Source organism: Leiobunum rupestre, chromosome 7 (assembly GCF_980474605.1).
Source record: "Leiobunum rupestre chromosome 7, qqLeiRupe1.1.hap1, whole genome shotgun sequence".
NCBI classification, from domain to species: domain Eukaryota; kingdom Metazoa; phylum Arthropoda; class Arachnida; order Opiliones; family Sclerosomatidae; genus Leiobunum; species Leiobunum rupestre.
Window position 1 is genome coordinate 8979583 of NC_143390.1, and position 20324 is coordinate 8999906.

At 34.9% G+C, this 20324-nt stretch overlaps 1 protein-coding gene across 2 annotated transcripts in view; it reads right to left on the reverse strand.

Moving 5' to 3' along the window:
- LOC149934361 (acyl-CoA synthetase short-chain family member 3, mitochondrial-like) overlaps positions 1 to 20308 on the reverse strand; it is a 34232-nt gene extending 13924 nt beyond the window's left edge. For both annotated transcript variants that reach the window (XR_016472202.1, XM_090153053.1), the window contains exons 1-14: positions 20236 to 20308; positions 11047 to 11221; positions 8064 to 8208; positions 7816 to 8004; positions 4263 to 4397; positions 3957 to 4094; positions 2759 to 2808; positions 2548 to 2680; positions 2371 to 2481; positions 1930 to 1970; positions 1765 to 1868; positions 1029 to 1124; positions 906 to 969; positions 205 to 286 (exon numbers count right to left, since the gene is read on the reverse strand). Coding sequence is in view for 1 of the 2 variants with exons in the window: in XM_090153053.1 (XP_090009179.1) it covers positions 205 to 286; positions 906 to 969; positions 1029 to 1124; positions 1765 to 1868; positions 1930 to 1970; positions 2371 to 2481; positions 2548 to 2680; positions 2759 to 2808; positions 3957 to 4094; positions 4263 to 4397; positions 7816 to 8004; positions 8064 to 8208; positions 11047 to 11221; positions 20236 to 20260 (1488 nt within the window). In the remaining variant the exon portion in view is untranslated. The remainder of the gene's footprint in view (positions 1 to 204; positions 287 to 905; positions 970 to 1028; positions 1125 to 1764; positions 1869 to 1929; positions 1971 to 2370; positions 2482 to 2547; positions 2681 to 2758; positions 2809 to 3956; positions 4095 to 4262; positions 4398 to 7815; positions 8005 to 8063; positions 8209 to 11046; positions 11222 to 20235) is intronic.
- Between the last annotated feature and the right edge of the window lie 16 nt (positions 20309 to 20324).

Sequence of the window (20324 nt, forward strand, 5' to 3'; positions counted from 1 at the left end):
TGATGTTAGTATTAGCTTCCTCATCAACCGTGACTGAAAATAAATCTGGTTTTACTTAATACTGCTGTTATCAAAGTTCTGACTGTTAGGGAGTATTAACAAGTAGCGATAGCATATATTCGGGTATCGTCAAATTGGTCAATTAAATTGCAATTAGGGGGATTTGTGTTTAAAGCGTTTTCCCTAAAAAATGTTTAAACTTACCGGGAAATCATTGAAATATGATGATAAACACTTTTCGTGGTCACCCAAGCACGTTAACAATCCTCCTGGTGGAAGAGGTAACCTACGAATACGATATATATTGTGTACGATTGCTACTGTAGTGGTTCGATATGATTGTGACAAGACTAATTACTGATAGGCGAAGTTAGAATTTTACATTTTACGCTTAAACAAGAGGAGTTTCAACTTCTATTTTAATAAACAACAGTAAGTAAAAAATAAAGATATGTAAATAGGCTTTTTAAATGTGGGGTTGGCATTTCGCGTTTTATAACTATTGGTATTAGATCACCAAGTGAGCTGTATCTATACCAAATTTTTATCTACTCTACTCAAACTTATGTAAAACTATAATAAAATAAATAGTCTTCGCTAAAGACGAGTATGTTTCACGATTGATATCTAACTATAAGGAAAACAAACCCGCTGTAATAAATGGAACCTGCTTCTGGGTTTCAATTTAACGGGTTTACCCAGTTTGGTTCAGGGTATCATATTTTCCAAACAGTTTTTTTTATATTGCATTGAAAGCGGGTTCCCACCTCAAACGTAAAGGTTAAAATTATAAATCTACTTTCAAAACGGCAGAAACAAAAACATAACCAAATTCTACTTGCTATACTTCAGATGTTGTCATAACTAATCTTCAAGGCGATTGTGCATTTTTTATGGCGGCTTACCTAGAGAGAATCCTTCCAAGTTCGTTTGTCTTAGCGACCTTCTGATCGGGTTTCATAATGACAACTGTGATGAAATTTAGTTTTTAAAAAGAATTCGTGAAAATTAATTTGAAATGAATGTACCGTCCCATCCTGGAAAAATAGAAGTTCCAATGACAATGGCACGATCTTTTTTGGCGAACGAAATGTCCGGTGTGCCGGACACGCAAACTGTCACCTCTGCACACGAGAGACCAACACTTTAAAAATTAAACATGATACGAAACAGGAATCCATACCTCTACTTGAAATGCTTAACGCAGCGGATTTTCTTCTCGATGTGGCTGACGGTTTTTTTTGACGTCACTATATTAACTTAACAAAGAACTGCGTGAGAGGGGAGCGAGCGCAAGGGGATTTTTTCTCTCGTAGGCGGGGTCAAAGCCGTCAGAGTGATCTAACCATACGCGATACGGCAGGATAAGCATTCCAAGTAGAGGTATGGATTCCTGTACGAAGATTATTGACCGAGCGAGACTAATCGTAAATCCAAAGTATTTTTGTATGTTTGGCACAATAATATATTTAAGGGGGCACATATTCCTTTTGAGGGAGCACGATGGGGCACTCTCAGAATCTTTTAGTGGGGCGGGCCCTCCCAGGCCCCCCTCACTGGCTACGGGCCTGCTAAAAGGAGAATACCGTTTTGAATTACCCCCATTCACCATTTCTGGGTGGAGCCCTATTTGGGGGGGTTGAACGTTCTAACACCTTTAGATAGTACGTCCTTAACTTCATGTTAAACATGCTTTTTAAATTAATAGGGTCTTTACGATACAAACTCTCGCGTAGATACTTATTTATGAAGTTATAATCGCACCCGTTTGTCCATATAAGTTGGTGAGAGATGTCTGAAAAATATTGGTGGCCCATTCCAACGTTGATTGATCCAACCTTTCGCCTGCCACGATCATCTGAACGACGCTAAATTACACTAAATTTTTAACGATCCCTTACCATTCTTACGAATCATTAACTGACTTACGAGTCAAAGTTATACTGAGAAGCTATTTTACCCTCTGGATCCTGTGAACGAGAAATTTATAAATTATTCTAAACTACCGAATGTTATTTTCTGATCTTGTAAACAAGGTGAGCGAACCACAATTCATTATTAAATCAAAATAAATTTCTTAAGTAAACCGCTTCATATTTTATATTTTAGATTTATACGAAAACGTTTGACATTGAGCTCGTCGGGAAAGGTGTCAACCCAAATGTCTAATCACGTGCACAGACTTTCGTTACCGTGTTTTGAAATTCGAGTTGATTTCCTTGTACAAACGCCCTTATTATCATTAGGCCTCATCATAATTGAATTATTTTCGTGTTTTTAAGAAACCCTATAATTAGTTTCACTTAATAAATTTGGCTTGTGAAATTTTTTTGGTTAGGAAATATGTTTAATTATATTTTCGTTACTGACCATTGATTTAAGAAGTTTTAAAATTCCAGGTCTGACAAATGGTCTGGATACTTTGTTATCGTGCAGTAAACGATATAAAGCGTGAGCATTTGTATTCAACAGAGGATCACCCTGGTAAAAAAACCCAAATACAGATTACAGATAACCATATAAGGAATGTGGATTTCAAAAGCATACTTCAAAAATAATCGATTGGTTTTTGGTAAGTAATGGGAAACAGATATTGAACATTATTCCAGCAATCCAACCGAAGTTCGAAGTCCCGAAAAAAATTTCTTTTCTGTCTGGGTCGTCTTTGAAAAGTATTTGTCTGGATTAGGTAGTTTGGAGGTAAAAGATAAGAGTATTTAAGGTAACACAAAATTAAATCTAATGTAAATTATCGTACGTATCGTGAACAATTCTCGTTGCAAATCCACCAATCGCATGAACAACACCCTGAAAACATTAAACGTTTTTTTTGGTAATAAATAAATTGGTAATTATTCCTGTTCATATACAACGTTGGAATTGGCGATAACTTGTTTAATTAAAAGTATTTAAATCTTACAGGTCTATAAGGGCTTCACACTTAAGATCCGCTCAAACTATGCAAACTTATTGTTGCCAAATCAGTTGTTCATATCCGATAAACAATTAATTGGATACCCTACGCTGTTCACACTTTTGACAATTGTCTACACGAGGTCTCACGATTTGCGTTCCTCCAATGGGATTATTCTTATTTTTCATTAACGTCTGCTATAATGTTTTCTTTATGATATTCAGAAATTAGACTTTGCCTATGAAAATTATTTAGGTCTGCTATTTCAATAAAAGCTATATTAGATAGTAAGGAGTCGACGGACCAAATGCTTCAAAGTTGCTGCGTCAGTGACGTTATGGAATAGCTTCATTTCATTGGTCAAAGCGAGGGGCTGATCACTCCGCGTAATCGGTGTACAGTACAGAGCCGTACCTTTGACTGTACTAATGGGATTACGCGTAATCTTTGAAGTCCCTGCCTTTGGTAGTGCTAATCTAAGCGTAATCCGGTGTACAGACTTTCTAAGAGTGGTTAGCCCCTCTGGTTAAAGTTCAAATAGTTTTATATCTCGAGCAGATTGTACACATGTACACTAAAAAATCTAAATCTGAAATATGGCGAACAAAAGTAACTTTGTGCTCAAACTGTCGTTTAAATTTAATGATAATACGCGCACTTCACTCACTGACTATCTGATTTTAATAAAACTCGTGGATTTAGTAGACCTTCATGTAACTTAGAAATTCGAGAAGGGAAAATTGACATTCGTTTTGCCACAGCAATCAAAATTTATTTTGACCACTAAATATTTTAAGTAGTTTAGGTAATGAATGCATTTTGATTAAGAGAAATATATGATAAAGTAGGCCATATTCAAATAATTAAGGAAAAAATTAAATTTGCACAAATTTGGAAAAATATTATTAAATTTTGGTAGAAGTGTTTTGGGCAAATTAACTGAATAGTAAATGGAATACGTCTTACATAAATATAAACATATTTTGGGAATATTTAGTTACACCTTAATTTTCCATTTGAGGATGAAATTAATGAATCATACTTTGGGATCTCCTGTCGAACCAGACGTGTATATCACAAGCACTGGTTCATTGGCCTCCATAGGGACGCATTGGACCACTGGTTTAGCGCTGTCAACTGCCCTGACCCAGTCCAAGTCTCTTCCGTCGACCATTGCAATCTGAAAAAAAAAATAATAACTTCTTAAAAAATTTAAATACTAATTATTTATTCGTTATAGAGAATTGGTACCATAACGTTCTAGGATGTTAGTTACACTTTTTCCTATATACCAACATATTAGTCACGGATAAAGCTATCAAATGCTATTACCCTATTTAATCCATACCTCATCTCGTCGTTTTAGGACTAGAACTCTTTCTGGTTTATGAGAAGCTGTAGAGCACGATTGGTCGATAATGTCTTTGTAGTTAACCCAACCATCTGCGTGGTATCCATGTGATGCTACCAGAATTATTTTCGGCTGAAATAAACGATTATAAAATATTTTCGCTGAAGTCAAAGTAAAAAGACATTAAAGGGTATGTAAAGATCCATATTTATGATGAATCACCTAATTTCATATTTCTGCCGTTTGATTTAACAGAAGCCAATGTTAAAAATAAGTACTAGTGCTTTTTAGCAATCAAAGTTTAGATTTAGAGTTTACTTTCTTTAGGTGGAAAAGTTATATAACCTTTGCCTTCGATAGTTTTATTTTATTAGAACTAGTGACTTTCTTATTCTTTTTTTTTAATCTCGTAAACACCAATTTCACCCAAATACCTAAGACTGTTGTGTTTCAATAGGTTTTAAAATTTAAAATTCAATGATAAGTAGTTATATTACTATCCATTTCCGACCCACTTATCACAAAGATTATGATTTAGTTGAATCAGCGATTCATCCATTTATTTACCCAAACGAGCATCAGTTAAATTGTTTGATTTTTTCATGCAAAAATAATATACAGGGTGTCTCAATTTGCTCGATCAGGCCATTTTTCTCAAAATGTATTTATGCTAGGGTTCTGAAATTTTCAGGGTTTATTTGTTAGGTAAGGAAGGCTTTGGTTACTAAATTTCAGAAAACTCGAACGATTTTGTGCCGTTTTGGAAAATTTATTTTGTAACCGGTAGGTGTCACGCAAAATGTTTCAATAGAAAAGTTGTAGGGCATAGTCGAAAGTGTAAAAATAATTTTGGTTCGGTTGAAAAAGACCTATTTTTCACTGAGTTTGGAGGTCGGGGGAAAAAACAAGTTGTACTAGCAGGCAACAGCCTTTAACTTAAACAATCGTACATAATCACAACACACATGAACATTTATTTTAGGGAACGTCAGCTATGTTGTTAATAATCAGATCTGCAAAAAGTTATTGTTAAAGAAAATTATTACGTTCAACACCTAATTAGACAAAGTAGACAAAGACCGCGTCCTCAATTTCGACGTGGTTACGAGTAAGATCATCAAACAAAGATTTGTAGACCAAAAATTACGCTTATTTTCTTTTGTTGTTTTTTAACGTGAAATATCAATTGTCCGAGTAGTATTTAAAGCGTTTACATTTCAAAGTTAAAACATTATCTCAGCTTGGCCGATTGTTGTCCAGTTTGCCTCATTACACTCGAGATCAGCGCGCTCATATGCTAGAATTATTGTACGGAGAAGGTCGTCGTAATGCTACTCTAGTAAGTCAGTTATTTAGACGAAGATTTCCAAATTGCAGACCAAGTCATACGATGGTTCTTAGAGTGGTCCGCGACTTCGACAACTGGGGTAATATCAATCCGAGGTTTCGTGGTCTCCAGGACATCGACATGGAAAACACCATACTTGCCTACTTCGTCGTCTATCCTCGAGCGAGCGTCAGGACTGTCAGCTTTGACTAAGGGTTGGATCGAAACTACGTTTGGAGAACACTCAAAAGACACCATTTTCATCCTTATCGAGCGACACTTCACCAAGGACTGCATGACGGTGATAGATAGCGCCGACTCGACTCGACTTCTGCAATTGGTTTTGCCTCATGGCTGACGCACACCAGGATTTTCACGATCAACTACTGATGTCCGACGAATGTTCATTCGGAAGAGATGTGCCTTTCAACCGTAAAAACCAACATATGTGGGACTACGAGTATCCACACCGGGGATTTACTCACCGCCACCAAGTGCAGTTTCGCTTAAATGTGTGGGCTGGTCTGTTAGGTGACAGAATTATTGGCCCGTTCTTCCTGCCAAATCGTCTGAACGGTCAAAACTACTTGGAGTTCCTTCAAAATGAAATATCCAACGTGTTGGACGACATTCCTCTGGCCGAGTACAGACGCATCTGGTTCCAGCAAGATGGGGTGCCACCTCACCAATATCGTGACGTGGTTGCATATCTAAACGACGAGTTTCCTGGAAGATGGATCGGAAGAACTGGTCCTGTTCGTTGGCCTGCAAGATCCCCTGATCTAACACCACTCGACTATTTTCTTTGGAGATTCGTAAAGGACTACGTATACCAAACACCTGTGACGAGCGTTGAAGATTTACGAAAAAGAAACATCGAAGCATGTCGCCGGGTGACTCCAGAAATGGTTCGGAGAGCATTTCGCAATATGCAACATCGTGCATATTTGTGCATTGCATCAGAAGATGGCATTTTTTTAAACATTTTGTAGAAGTCATAAAAAAACATTTGTCACTTGGGCTAATTATTATTTGTTTATTTTTTGAAATCTTATAACTGAAATGCATGTTACCTACAATTCGTTTAAGGCTATTGCCTGCTAGTACAACTTGTTTTTCCCCCGACCTCCAAATTCAGTGAAAAATAGGTCTTTTTCAACCGAACCAAAATTATTTTTACACTTTCGACTATGCCCTACAACTTTTCTATTGAAACATTTTGCGTGACACCTACCGGTGAAAAAAAAATTCCAAAACGGCACAAAATCGTTCGATTTTTCTGAAATTTAGTAACCAAAGCCTTCCATACCCAAACCCTAGCATAAATAGATTTTGAGAAAAATGGCCTGATCGAGCAAATTGAGACATCCTGTATTTTCTACATATTAGCTAACAATAGGCCTTTCTATAAAGTAACATTGGCCTTCTTGTATAGATGTATCGGGCGCGTCACTCGTGGCGTTTCACTATAATAGACAATAGACGCTAGCATAAACTCTATTTATGTCTTGTTCAACTTGTTAAAAAGCTCCACCCGCGTCTTATATATATTTTAGCGTAAATGGACTCGAGCGATTTTGCGTGTGCTCTATGAAATAAAAAAAATGCGCGAGCCTTTTACCCTAAAATATTAAAGAGCGCGTGGAACATTTTACAAAGTTGAACCAGACATGAATTAAAATTCGACGAGTCGCCGTATATTCATAAATATCTATGGTTCCAAACTGAACTGAACTTCTACGTATCTCGTGACGAAAGCGATACATTAAAACAAGTTCGGCAAGCGTAATGACTTTATAGAAAGCTTATTACAGCAGTGAGATGTGATAGTATACGCCATTTTTCAAGATGGCATCGGATCACAGAACATTTAAGCCAAATCGGGTTGCAACTAGTACGGGGATTAATGAGAATCCCCATTTTCCAAGATGGCGTAGTATTTAAACTAAACACATTAGGTCACATGTATGTATTTCATAGATTATGGAAAACTCCATTTTCCAATATGGCATCGGATTGAAAATAAAGTATTAGACCCCTTCTAGAATTATTTTACGAAAGTAACTAGCGTTTAGATAATATTCAATGTGAATTTCGACCACAATGAATCTAAACCAAGAATAAGCCAAATTCATTAAGAATATGGTAGTACCGCGAGTGTTGCAATTTGAAGGCAATAGCGCATTAAAGGTTTCTAATAAAATCATTTTTCAAGTTACTTACCTTAGCGTGATCTATTCTCTTGGCTAAATCCTGAGCTGGTAGACCGCTGGGCGTCGGGCAGGCTAAAGCTCCCAATCGAAAGCATGACAGTAACGCAATAGCGCCCTCAGTCATTACCGGTGTGTATATCATAACTTTGTCCCCTTTCTTTATACCTAAAGCTCGAAGCGCACCAGATAATTGTGACACCTAGGATGACAGATTAGTCGTTACCACATATCAGAGTTATTTTAGTTCAAAGCTAAGACCTCGTGTTGAATCTGTTTGTAGGTGTAGGTCTTTCTGGTCTGGGTCACGGGACTCTCAAAGACGATGGCAGTTTGTCCTGCTAATCCATTTTCGACATGGCGGTCAATGCAGTTGTAACACAAATTTAACTCTCCACCCGTGAACCTTCGATTAAAGAAAGTTTACAGTAAAACTATATTTCCTTCGATTTCTGAAATATAAAAGCCCCCCCCCCCCCCATTGCAACTCACTATTAGTGGCGTTGGAATAGGGGGTAAATAGGTACTATGTACCATACGAGATCTCAGGTGGGTACATAAGTATTATTAAATCACATTTTGGTCTATAATTTTCCAAAACATTATACATAATATAATAATATATTCATATAATTATATAAGTTAAGAAAGTGATTTAGTTAAATACTGATTTAGACTTCTTATTTGCTAAACACTGCTCTATTGTCGTGAAAATCCATAGGAAATATGCCAGACAAATTTAGAAAAACAAACAATAAACCAAAATCATCAGCGGCTTTTTCTTAACAAAAACCCATTTTTCTAGGACCAATGTAGGTTGCCCTGGATCTTTACTTTTATAAAGCACTAAATATTTTCCTTCTACCGCCACTGCTCGCTACACCAAAAGTGTGTTCAAAGATCTTTGGGCCTCAGGCTAACGGGAGCCTCAATGCGACGCCATTCCATCTCTTTCATTTTAGAGAGAAGCCAAAACGTATGTACAGAGAGGAGTGCCAAAATCTGTTTGATGGCCCTTGTCGACGGCAAAACACGTCAAATTTACGTTTTAGGGAAAACGGTGCTCTTAGATCGACAGCCTTTAACGACTTTAAAAAAAAATGCATGGGTACCTTAAAGGCCGACTACATAAATCTTCGGTTTACTCTGTCTTTCACTGGAAGTAGGCTGACTGCATGGCACACATGTATTGCAGTAAGCCTACTTCCAGTTAAAGACTTATGTAGTCGGCCTTTAAGTCAGTAAAGTAGCAATTTAGAAGTTGGCACGTTGAATTCAACAACTGCGTGTTTAAAGTTCGGTTAACAGACGGGTTTTTTCGCTACTGAAACAGCCGCTTAACTGACAATTTTAAGGACTGTTTAAAGCACTGGTTAACAAGACATACCGGTTCACTATAGGTAATTTTTTCTACTCGTGGTTAAACATTCAGTTGGATGTCAAACGATATTTTTTTACATTGTATTCTGCTGGAGGGCCTTACCACATTCTAAAAACATTTTCCCCACCTACCCGCCTCAAAAGTTCATCCTCCTGGCTTTTTTTATTAATAAGTGTAATTTTAACACCTTTTATAGGTAGGGGATTCATAATACAGCTTAAAGCAGCGTACCCTGCTGTTTGACAACAAGGGCTCTCATTGAAAACTACACCAAGAGCTCGTGCAGGTACGTGTACCTTTCATCTTAAGTAATATAATAACAATATCTATGACAGTAATAAATGAATTATTTAAGGTTACTTGTGCATAAAAAACAAATTTATTGTACAATATTAAATCATTTAAAAACCCTACTATGGTTTCGGCTTATTTAGGTCATCAACAGGGGAACAATACACAATTGTCCCATGATTATAAAATGTTTTAATATTGTGCAATAAATTCCGTTGATTTTCAAACTTTAATTTATAATATGTATGACAGTTAGCAAAAATTGTCATCAAACTGATTCTTTGATATTGCGCAATCACATATCAGCACAGAGGTCCCTAGAGTCTTAATATGCCCTAGGTGAAATATTTTTATTCATAGCCGAGATGGATACTTCCTTGGGAAAGAACGTATAGTACGTTTCGATCAGCTTTAATTTAAAACATTGACTTAAACATTGTTGAAATATTGCTTATTAGTGAGTTTAAGCACGAACGAAAACGCGAGGCGAGTGTATTTAGTCCTTCTTTAATAGGCGAAACTATAAAGTTCAGGGGGCTGAAAAAATGGTAGTCACGTGACTTTGTAGAGAACTGCAACGCCATCTATCGTAAGAAATACGAACTATTATTCATTTTATTTTGCTAATGGCGGTTTAAATTTTGATCGATTCGTCTAAATTATCTATTTATTATTATTATTATTATAATTATTATTATTATTATTATTTCAAACATTTTGTAATAGAAAGTGTAAGTTAATTAGCTGTCTGCAGTATCTGGAAGAAATATTTTTTTCTTTAGCGTCGCACGGCCAACTATTTACACGAGTTACCGAATCGAAGTTGGCTGTGAAAAGCTAGTCAAGTGATTTGGTTTTCCCCATTTTAACAAGTTGGTTAAAACCAAATTTACTTTATAGTATTGCCTATTTCTCGCCAGATGTCCAATTTTAGATAACCTTCAATCCATTCACTGCCGTGCAAAGCGCAAAAGCATTAACGACCAAATTTTCGATTTACAGATTTTGGTTTTATTTCTCCTTATTTTATAGGTTAAATTCAATTTTGAACTAATTTTCGAATTTAAAATTTTTGTTCTTAGAGAAATGACTTGTTGCAAAACGCATTATTTTAGGTTTTTGCATTATTTTAGGTTTTTGAATTATTTTCAAACCAAAAACGCATTAATGTGTTTATTTTCTTTAAAAGTCAAATCAAAACGCATTTTATTTCGTGTTTTAAGACATGGTTTTAATGATATTTGTGAAATATCGTTTGGCCTGTAAATTGTTTAGTACCAGAATATAATTTGAGTTGAAAAATCCAAGTCTACTATATAAACTTGAAAGAAGTAAATTGGCGTATCTTAAGGCAAAGAAAGTTTGAATTTCGCGGGTTTTCTCCATATTTTTGTTTTGGTCGTTAATGTTTTTGTGTGTACAGGCCCAACACGCTTAAAACAATTGGGAATGAAATTAATTGGTTAATTTTAAAGAATGTTTAACACTTATTTTTATATTATATTATATTGGTTTAGTTCGTATCCGTTCGTAATCTCTGTAATAAGCGTGTCTGTTTGTTTAAATTTTAACCATTTTGTGATCGGCGCCTCGGAGAGGTCGATGACTTTGTTCCATTTCTTGGTCCATGTCAATCTGTGTGCAGCCTCACTCCAATACTGCTCCGGGTTTTCCAATGACTTACGCGTCATTTCTCTGACTTGACGATGCTTCAGTTTTATTTTGTCATTTTCATCACCCTTGACGCCTGTGAAAAAAGCAACGCAAATTTTCACTTTGACATTTAATAGTATGTCAATGAGGTAGTTAGAAGTGTAGTCATTCAATAAATGGATCTCAGCCAAAATGAAACACACGAATTATAGGGAGCTGACAGACTTATTCGAAATATAGTTATATCTACACTTAATATATGAACAAAAAATGCAAAAATTTGCACTACATTTCCGGTGTTTCATATATAGCGAAAATATAAACACCTTAAGGGCAAGAGAAAAAGACTGATTTCAAAAAAAGTATAAAACAGTTTAAAGCTAAATTTACCTAGACAAACCACAAGATATGCCTTGGAAAAGATAATTCCACCGGCGAAACCATAAATTAACGATACGTTTTTGGTTTAGAAACTCTAAATTCAAAAGGTGGCTTAAAAGATAATTTTATTTGAATTTTTCAAATAATAAAAACAAGGACGCTCTACGACTTGGGCTTATACGGCGCACTAAGGGAATTTTCAGGAAAGCTCTGATCACGTGTGGTGGTATTAACTAAAAAGTATTTCACTTCCTAACACCACGAGTTGGATCGGTGTAATTTTGATTTAGTTGATTCCTCATTCTTTATTTAGCACCATCTATAATTTTTTTGAAATTCCGATTACGAATTCAGAAAGCCAGTTTGATCGCCCTTGGATTGAAAATTCATTTCCGGTTTGAAGCCAGTCTCTGCTAGTATATTTTTGGGATTTTAGCTAGATTAACTGTTCATATCTTGTAGTTAATTAATAAATTTATTTATGGTTTTTGAAAAGGCTTTGGATTTAGAAATTTTTAAAAACCTCCGCCGAACGATAATAATGGTATTTCAAACACCTTTAAGCAAAGAATCTAAAACATTTGATAATTAATGAATTAGTAATTACCGCTGCTTTAGTAAGTTTTAAAACTTACATAATTATCAAAATTATTCAGATTAGAATGTAAATTCATTTTTCTTTAAAAGTTTTGAATTACAAGATCATTTTACTTCAAATAACATACTCTTCGCAGCATTAAATCAGGGATAGTGTAAAATTAGACTAGTAATTATGTTAACACCGATTGCCATCTAGTGGTGAGAATTTTCACTAATAAAAACCTTGTCCAGATGAGCATATTTCAATATTTGTCACGTAAACTCACGAGGGAACTACGGGAGGTGTTACCCACCGATATTTTTCAAACTCGCTGGTTATGTAGACCCTTATGTAGCATTAAAAATCCTTAAGGGAAAGGTTTCAATGTCCAGCCGATTTGCCATGGCAACAGAAAATGTTTTTCACTACCCAGAACTGATAATTTTCGATGTCCTCCTCCCTATAAAAGCTTGAAAAATAAATTTTTTTCCTTTTATATAAATGTATAATTTTGGGCATTTTTCAACTATTTTGGTAAACTATGAGTGATTTTGGGTAAATGCAAGTAAATTTTAGTAAAATTCGTTCATAAAAGGAAATTAATAGGTTGTAAATACTTATTTAGATATATAATGCAAGTATGCGAATACATACTAAAATACAATTGTTAATTTGAAAAATTGGGTAAACAAATTAATTTGGGTAAACTTTAAGTTTGAGGTTAAATCAAGTAAGATAAATTTATTTCACCAAAACTTTGTGAATTGCCGGTAATTTGGATAAAGTCAATTGGAGTGAGGCAAAATCGAATGAATTATGTAAATTCATGTCGTTTTGGATAAGATCAAGTACATTTCGATAGAATCGAATAAATTGGGTAAAAATGGAATAATTTTATAAAATAAACCATATTTTGTTCAAGTAAGGTTTAATTGGATCAAATCGAAATATTTGGGTAAACTCGAATATTAATTTCGTTTAATTGTATAAAAATTTTGATTTGATTATCATCTTTAATTTTTTCAAGAAATATTTAAAAATTAAACGTATCTTTAATTATTTATTATCAATAACTATAAAAAAATATTTATAACATAAATTCTTATTTAACAATAAATAACAATAAATAACATTGTCAAATTATTTTTGTTATTAGTTTGTTGCTGGAGGTGATATATTATTGAGCGAAGCTCTCATTGCAGCGACTTCAATGGCAAAAAAATGCCTGTCGTGCTGTCCGTCCACTTTTAGGGGGGCGCGTAAATGGAGGGGGGCAAAGAAACGCTTCCTTCCTCCCCCCCCCCCTTTTAAGCCTCTAACAACATAAATTTGTTTTTGGTAAGAGGGGAAAACTCAAATACCCTGAATGACCTTAACTTATTTAACCCACTTTTTTCCCTGATCGACTCGTTCACATTATGGGCGAGAGCTGTAGGTTATAGTTATAATAACAGTACTTGGTAAGCAACAGTTTTCTCTATTTTATTCGCTTATAAAACCTTTGTCAGCCTCGCACTGTTAAAAATGAAGGTTTTATTTTAGACCTCTAAAGTGGTTAAAACTTTTTCCAATATTTAAGACCATTTAGGGTTTTAACATAAAACATATTGAAACCTTCTGCACCCCAAATTCAGTGGAGTGTTTAAGTACTTATTTTACACTCTTTTATCCATTTTAATTCATGAACAGTAAGAGGTTAATCCTTTTAAACTTTATTTTAGTCCTTTGAAGGCCCTTATTTAATTATTTTTGTTACTATTCAATACGACTCAATATATTAACCATTAACATGGCCAGATTAGGCTGGTTTTCGCTCGGGGGTAATAGCCGAATGAGCGTCCCTGAAGTCGTTGAACGAAGGCGGTTGATCACGTAAATTATCATTTATTTTTTTCGGTTTTTTATATACACGTAGCAAGAATTCTTTGGTGTCGATATTTGGGTTATCATAGTTTGACGCCTTAATCGATATCCCCTATATTTTAAATCTGTTATCAAATTTTTAAAGACTTAACCTTAGTTAAATATTCCTGGTGATTGGAATTTCTTCGCATTATGTTAATTTAAAGAAAATATTACAAAAATTAATAACGTAGTATTCAAATACTAGTCTCGAAATTGGTTCAGATAATTTTTTTCTTCGTTTAAGGGAATTAAATGGGTATTCAAAAGGACTAAATGTTAGAACATAACTTTTTTATACCTTTACCACCAGGACTGGAAAATGTTTATTCTTATGGCTCGTTCCCTTTCAATACCCCAAAAGGTATTGTAATAAACACGAAAGAGTAAAATGGGTCTAAAAAAATTGATTAGACCGTTTTTAGTAAGCAAATGGTTTGAAATAAATTAAAAGTCGAATTTTGGTCGTTTTATAAACCTTTATTTTTAACAGTGCGCGACGCGTTTCGTATTTTGAAAGAAAGTTCTTTTTGGTCTTCATTTTTCAGTCTTGTTTCTTCCGTATGTATTGAAAATCGTTTACCGACTCTATAGTTTTTATCGTGGTTTTGTCCATTATAAAATGTAGCTTTTTTATACTTAAAAGTTTTGAATCAAAGTAAAGGAGAAAAAACTCATGACTTGAATTCCTGCCATTACGCGCGCTCCGCTCAATTTTTTGTCGAGAACCCGCTTCGGGTTTTGAGACGCCCTAGTTTACTTAAACAATTACGTCTTCGCGAGTTCCGAGTCATGCTAGATTTGAAAGTTGTATAAGCGTTGTGCAGTAAAGAAAAGATTTAGTAGAATTAGTATTTCCAATCTATATTTCAAGATAAAACATTTTAAAAGTTTGTACCATGGATTAACAGAATATGTTTTACAAGAAGAAGAGGAGTTGGTTTGTAAGTTTCTAATATATTAAGCAAGTGCAGCGCCGAAAACTCATAAGTGTAAATAAACATTGAAAACCATTATCGGCGTTAATTATATGTTAGTGTATTGTGTAGGGGCTTAGATGTTACCGTTAATGCAAATATTGTTAAATGCTTCTTGCAAAAGGCGGGGCAAATATGTTCATTCGCTTTTATATATTTGGCTTTCATCTATTATTTTTTTGTTTCCTTTTGTCCCATGGACAATTTTACATATTTAAAATTAAAGGCTTTTGAACGTATAATTATGATTTATACAGTGGCGGCGGAATCTAATTTTAAGGGGTGTACAAACAAGCAAACGCATCCAACTTGGTAACGCGGGGGGAGGACCGATGACAGTTATGTAGATGGGCCATCTGTAGTAATTGGTGGTATTACTGTACTGCAATTTGGGGGAGGGGGTACAAATACATACATTGTACCCCCTATTGAAATCTGGGGGGGGGGTACAATGTACCCCTGTACCCCCCTATTCCACCGCCACTGGATTTATATACTGATTATTTATTTATATCCATATAGTTCTTTATCGTTTGAATACGACACCTGGTGAAATTAATTCAAACTATTCCGAGAATTATGGGAAATCGCATTTTACCCAGAGTTCTTTGAAATTTTTACAGAAATATCGTCTGCTTAGGAATAGTTTTTTTAAATCGTTCCTGCATTATCTTAGTAATTTAAAGGGTTATTTAATGATTATGAAAAAGTTCAATACTTTAAACAGGTAAGCAATTTATTCCTAAACTATTCTTTATAGTTTTCGTACATAAAATTATACAAAATATTAAATTTTTATAGATAAAGTTGAAATTTGTATCTAAACCTAGGTGGTAATGTGAGCAATAGAAATATCTTATACATATTTCAAACATGGAAAACCAAAACCAGTAAGTTGAATTTACAGTGTAAACAGTGTCTATAGTGGATAGACCGTGTAAATATAGTTACCGTTGCTATTGCCAAGTAGTTTTTAATATGACAATGTTTTTATTTGTACATTAGTGGTTAGTTTTTCGTCAAATAACTGTGATATAGCGAAACCTAACATACCAAATAGAAATTGGACAAAACAAAATTTCATAAAACCTTCAGTGAGCAGGAAATAATAAAATATAAAAACAATCATAAGTCAGGTAAACATTTTACGAAAGGATATAAAATGGCCAGATCAAAGAAAGTTAGGATCGTTACGCAAGATCACTTTCCAGTAGACCAACACGCAGCCTACACAGTACCAGGAAGAGCTGGTAAATTTCACTAATATATAATTGTTTTCCACTTCTGGTATTCTTTATATCTGCTAATACGCCTGTATCTTGCCTCCTTAATTTTTCACAAGCTACAGCATAACCAGCCTATTACAAATTTATAAAATCCCATAAACTTTTTTTTGCTTTCGAAAACTGTAACTTCTTCTTACGTTGAATGACTTATTAGTTGCTTTTTAAACCTCAAATTGCATCCCAGGGTTTATGAATTGTTTACATTTATTCGTTAATTCATTTAAGGTGTTTTTTTTTTATTTTTTTCTAGGGTTGAAACCTTCTCTTTAAGCTCATTATTTTTAAATATCAACTGTTTAATCAGAGCATCCTTTTTATTGATAATTGATGAGTAATGGTCTTTTATTATATACGAATGTTCACAGTGGCTGATGGTAAACTCATTCTTCATGCTCATTTGTGGTACTGGTAACGTACTTTCCTCGTTGTTAATAACAACATCTGCTCCTAGCGACGAGGTTTCATCCGGAGGAAGAACCAGTTAGTTATAACTTAACCGTTCTGTAAATAAAAACACGGTAAAAATGTTATAAATGACAATGGATTTATAAGTTAATTTCCAACCTTTAAAAGGCTTTAAAACAACATGTTCAAATGATTTCCAAGGAAAGTAACGAGGGAGAATGCATTGTAATGTTTGACTCCAGCGGGGTTGAAATGGTATCCGCAGATTTTGCTAGTTGCTGAAGGAATCCAGTTTCAAAATTTGCTTCAGAACTTGTGCATGGTATTAAAATCATGAGGAGCTGATTGAATCCTACTAATCCATTCCTATTTCAAAGTCTTGTCCCTTGGAAACAAATGAGAAAGCTAGCTTTACTCTTGTAGCTGTTTTTCCCACAACCGATAACACAACATCTTGTTCCTCCCCTTTTGGTAGTTTCTGAAGAACTGAAAATAATATACTATCGTTAAAAATTGAACATTCAATAAAATAAGCGAAAATATTTATTATTAATTACCTGTTTTGTCTCTCCATCTCGTTTGAAAATCATATTTTACACCTAAACTGATTAAGCCTTTCCGATAACTTACGTAGCAGACGATTTATACGGTCCTAGCTAAGCAGACGGAAATCGCGAAAATGTTGATACCCATAATACCTAGCGAATCCCCAGTAGATGGCGCGTTTCAAACGAAAAAGATCTATTCAATCCTTGTTTCTTTAGTGTTATGTTATATTTTTCTTTGTTGATATGGTACAAAGAGCCATCCTACTGTATCACCTGGATGCTCTCAAACTCCAACAAGCAGGCAGGGATTTGGGTCAAGTCAAACTAATTTAATAAATTACCAAGGTGCTGAAATTCAATTCTTAATAACGGATAACTGCTCAATTGAAAGAAAGGAGGAGATTTTAAAAGTAATTGCCAATCGCCGCAGCTGGAGACTTAAAACCCTAAAAGCAAATGGCTGCAAGCCAGCGTCCCACAGCCCGGAAAGGTGACAAATCCAGCATAGGTAGTAGAACCCTACTACTTATGGTTGCACCTTAGACGCAAGCCACCCAACCCAGCAGAAGGTGCAGCAATGGGGGGACCATTGCCCACTTCGAACACAGCAGTGGGAGTAAGAGTGGATGCTGTAGCAACTCCAGCCGACAACCTACTGTACCTACGTAGGTAAGGAGTCAAACCCTTTGGAGAGAGCTCCTAAAGGGGAACGACGGGCACACAGCAGCCCAAGTAACCTGGCACAGCTGGCACCGGAGATCCCGGTGGGACTCCAAAAGGCCGGGAAACAGGACCGCCGTGCCCTCATACGGTGGCCCACCGCCCCACAGCAGGCTACCCAATCCGCTGAGGCGGCCAGTTTGCACGGACCCTATCCGTTAGCCTGAGCCGAAGCTCAGTATCCAGCCCACACCTGACCGAAGTCGGAGGTGGAGATAGGACCATTTGATCGGAGCTAAAATCTCCTAGTGCGCCACCGCCCTTATGGGTTACAAGAGCCGGACCCCGACTCCCCGGTAAAGCCACCATTTATTGCACACTTCGACCCATTTAGGGCCTTTTTGGTTAGGACAGTCAAATGAAAAACGATTTGGAGTAAATGGTAATCCAAAGTGCGAAATTCAAGTAATTCCTGAAAAATCAACATCAACTTGTCAGCCATTAGACCCCACCTTCATCGACAGCTAAAATATTTTGCGAAACAAATATATTTCACAGTGACTCTTGAGTTTTCGGCTGAAAATCGTGTCGATGAAATGCTACCAGAAATAACATCATACGACTACATTCGCTACTTCACTACCAGTTGTCAGCGCCAATCTTCGAGTCAATGATACAGTATTGTTGGTTCTGTAATTCTGTTCAGGGCTCTGTGACGAAAATTCCCGTTTTTACTCCGTAAAAGAAGTTCTTTTGCGTTCGCAGCGAGCGGCTCCTTTTCAGGTAGTCAATCCTACTGTTACCAAAATCGTTTTGTAGGGCTCATTGTATGAAAATATTATCCTTTACCTGCTTCTACTATGATTACCACATGCATTTCCAATAATTTATTTGCTTCTGCACATCATAATAAGCACACTTTCAATCTTTTCATGATATTGTTTTGGAAAAATTATAATTTTTTGTACTTAAGATAAAGCATTTTAACCATTTAAATGAAGAAATATACCATTTTTCTAAAATATAAACCTATTCTTGAATAACCTCCATATATAATAAAAAGAGGTGTAATTTTTAAAATTCAGCTTTTTTCTTCAAATTCGCTTAATCACTCTTTTTAAAATTAGATTATTAAATAATTCCTTCGGTTTTTTCAAAGTTAATTTTAAAAATTAGAAATTACTGTCACTTAAAGAATGATATTTTAAGCTTTAAAAACATTTCAAACTCTTATAAAAGTATTTCAATAAATGTATTACCTTTTCACATTTAATTATTGTTCACATTTCTCGTAAAATGTATTTCATTGCCGGGACTGATTAACACTGTCTAGTGTTAACAATAAAATCATCCAAGTTTAGATATTTTGTTCAACTTTACTTCATTTTAATCTGAAATTAATTGAGTTTACTCAAGTAAATCAATTTTATCCAATTAAGCGAAATACTTATTATTCGAGTTTACCCAAATATTTCGATTTGGTCTAATTAAACCTTTTTACGCCAAATATGTTTGAGTTTACCCAAAATAAATTGGATTTTGTCGAATTTCAAACAACTGAACCTAAACTATTCTCCTTCCCAGTTTTTGGATTTATTTTTAGAAAATTATTCAATTTTTACCCAATTTATTCGATTTTGTCGAAATGTACTTGATCTTATCAAAAACGACATTAATTTATCCAATTCATTCGATTTGGTCTCACTCTACTTGAGTTTATCGAAATTACCGGCAATTCACAAAGTTTGGGTGAAATTAATTAAATTTACTGTCATTCACCCAAATTCACTGATAGTTTACCAAAACCGTTCAAAAATGGCCCAATTATAAATTTTATATAAAAAGTAAAAATAAAAATATTTTTGAAATGCTTTCATAGGGAGAAGGACATTGAAATTTATTAGTTCTGAGTTGTCAAAAACATTCTCGGTTGCCATGGAAAAATGGGTGGCCATTGAAACTTTTCCCTTTAGGGGTTTACATGATATATAAGGGTCTACATAACCAGCGAGCTTGATCAAAATCGGTGGGTAACACCTCGGGTAGTTCCCTTGTCAGTATTGTCTAATTGTAGTGAGCCCTTTGGCCGTATTTTTGGTTTTTGCCAAAGTTACATAACTATCAATCTTTTCAAAAAATTTCTTAATGCCGGTATGTCCAATTATTTAAAACCTGCATTTTCTACCTGGAAACGCTGTTCTAACTCCTTAAAAAATTTCATAGTTTTGTTCGTCTAAAAAAGGTCGCCGAAGCTTATTTTTGCTGACTTTTTCCTAAAGCATATTTGAAGGTTGTATTTATTTAAAAATTTCATTTTATTTTAAGATCCACTATTAAACCTTTTCATCGAATATTAACATTTTACATACCATTTCGTATTACATTACGTTCCATCGCGATTAAGTGCCACACTAATAGTTGTGATAATTTCCAATTAAGAGTTATCCCTTCGAAAGTG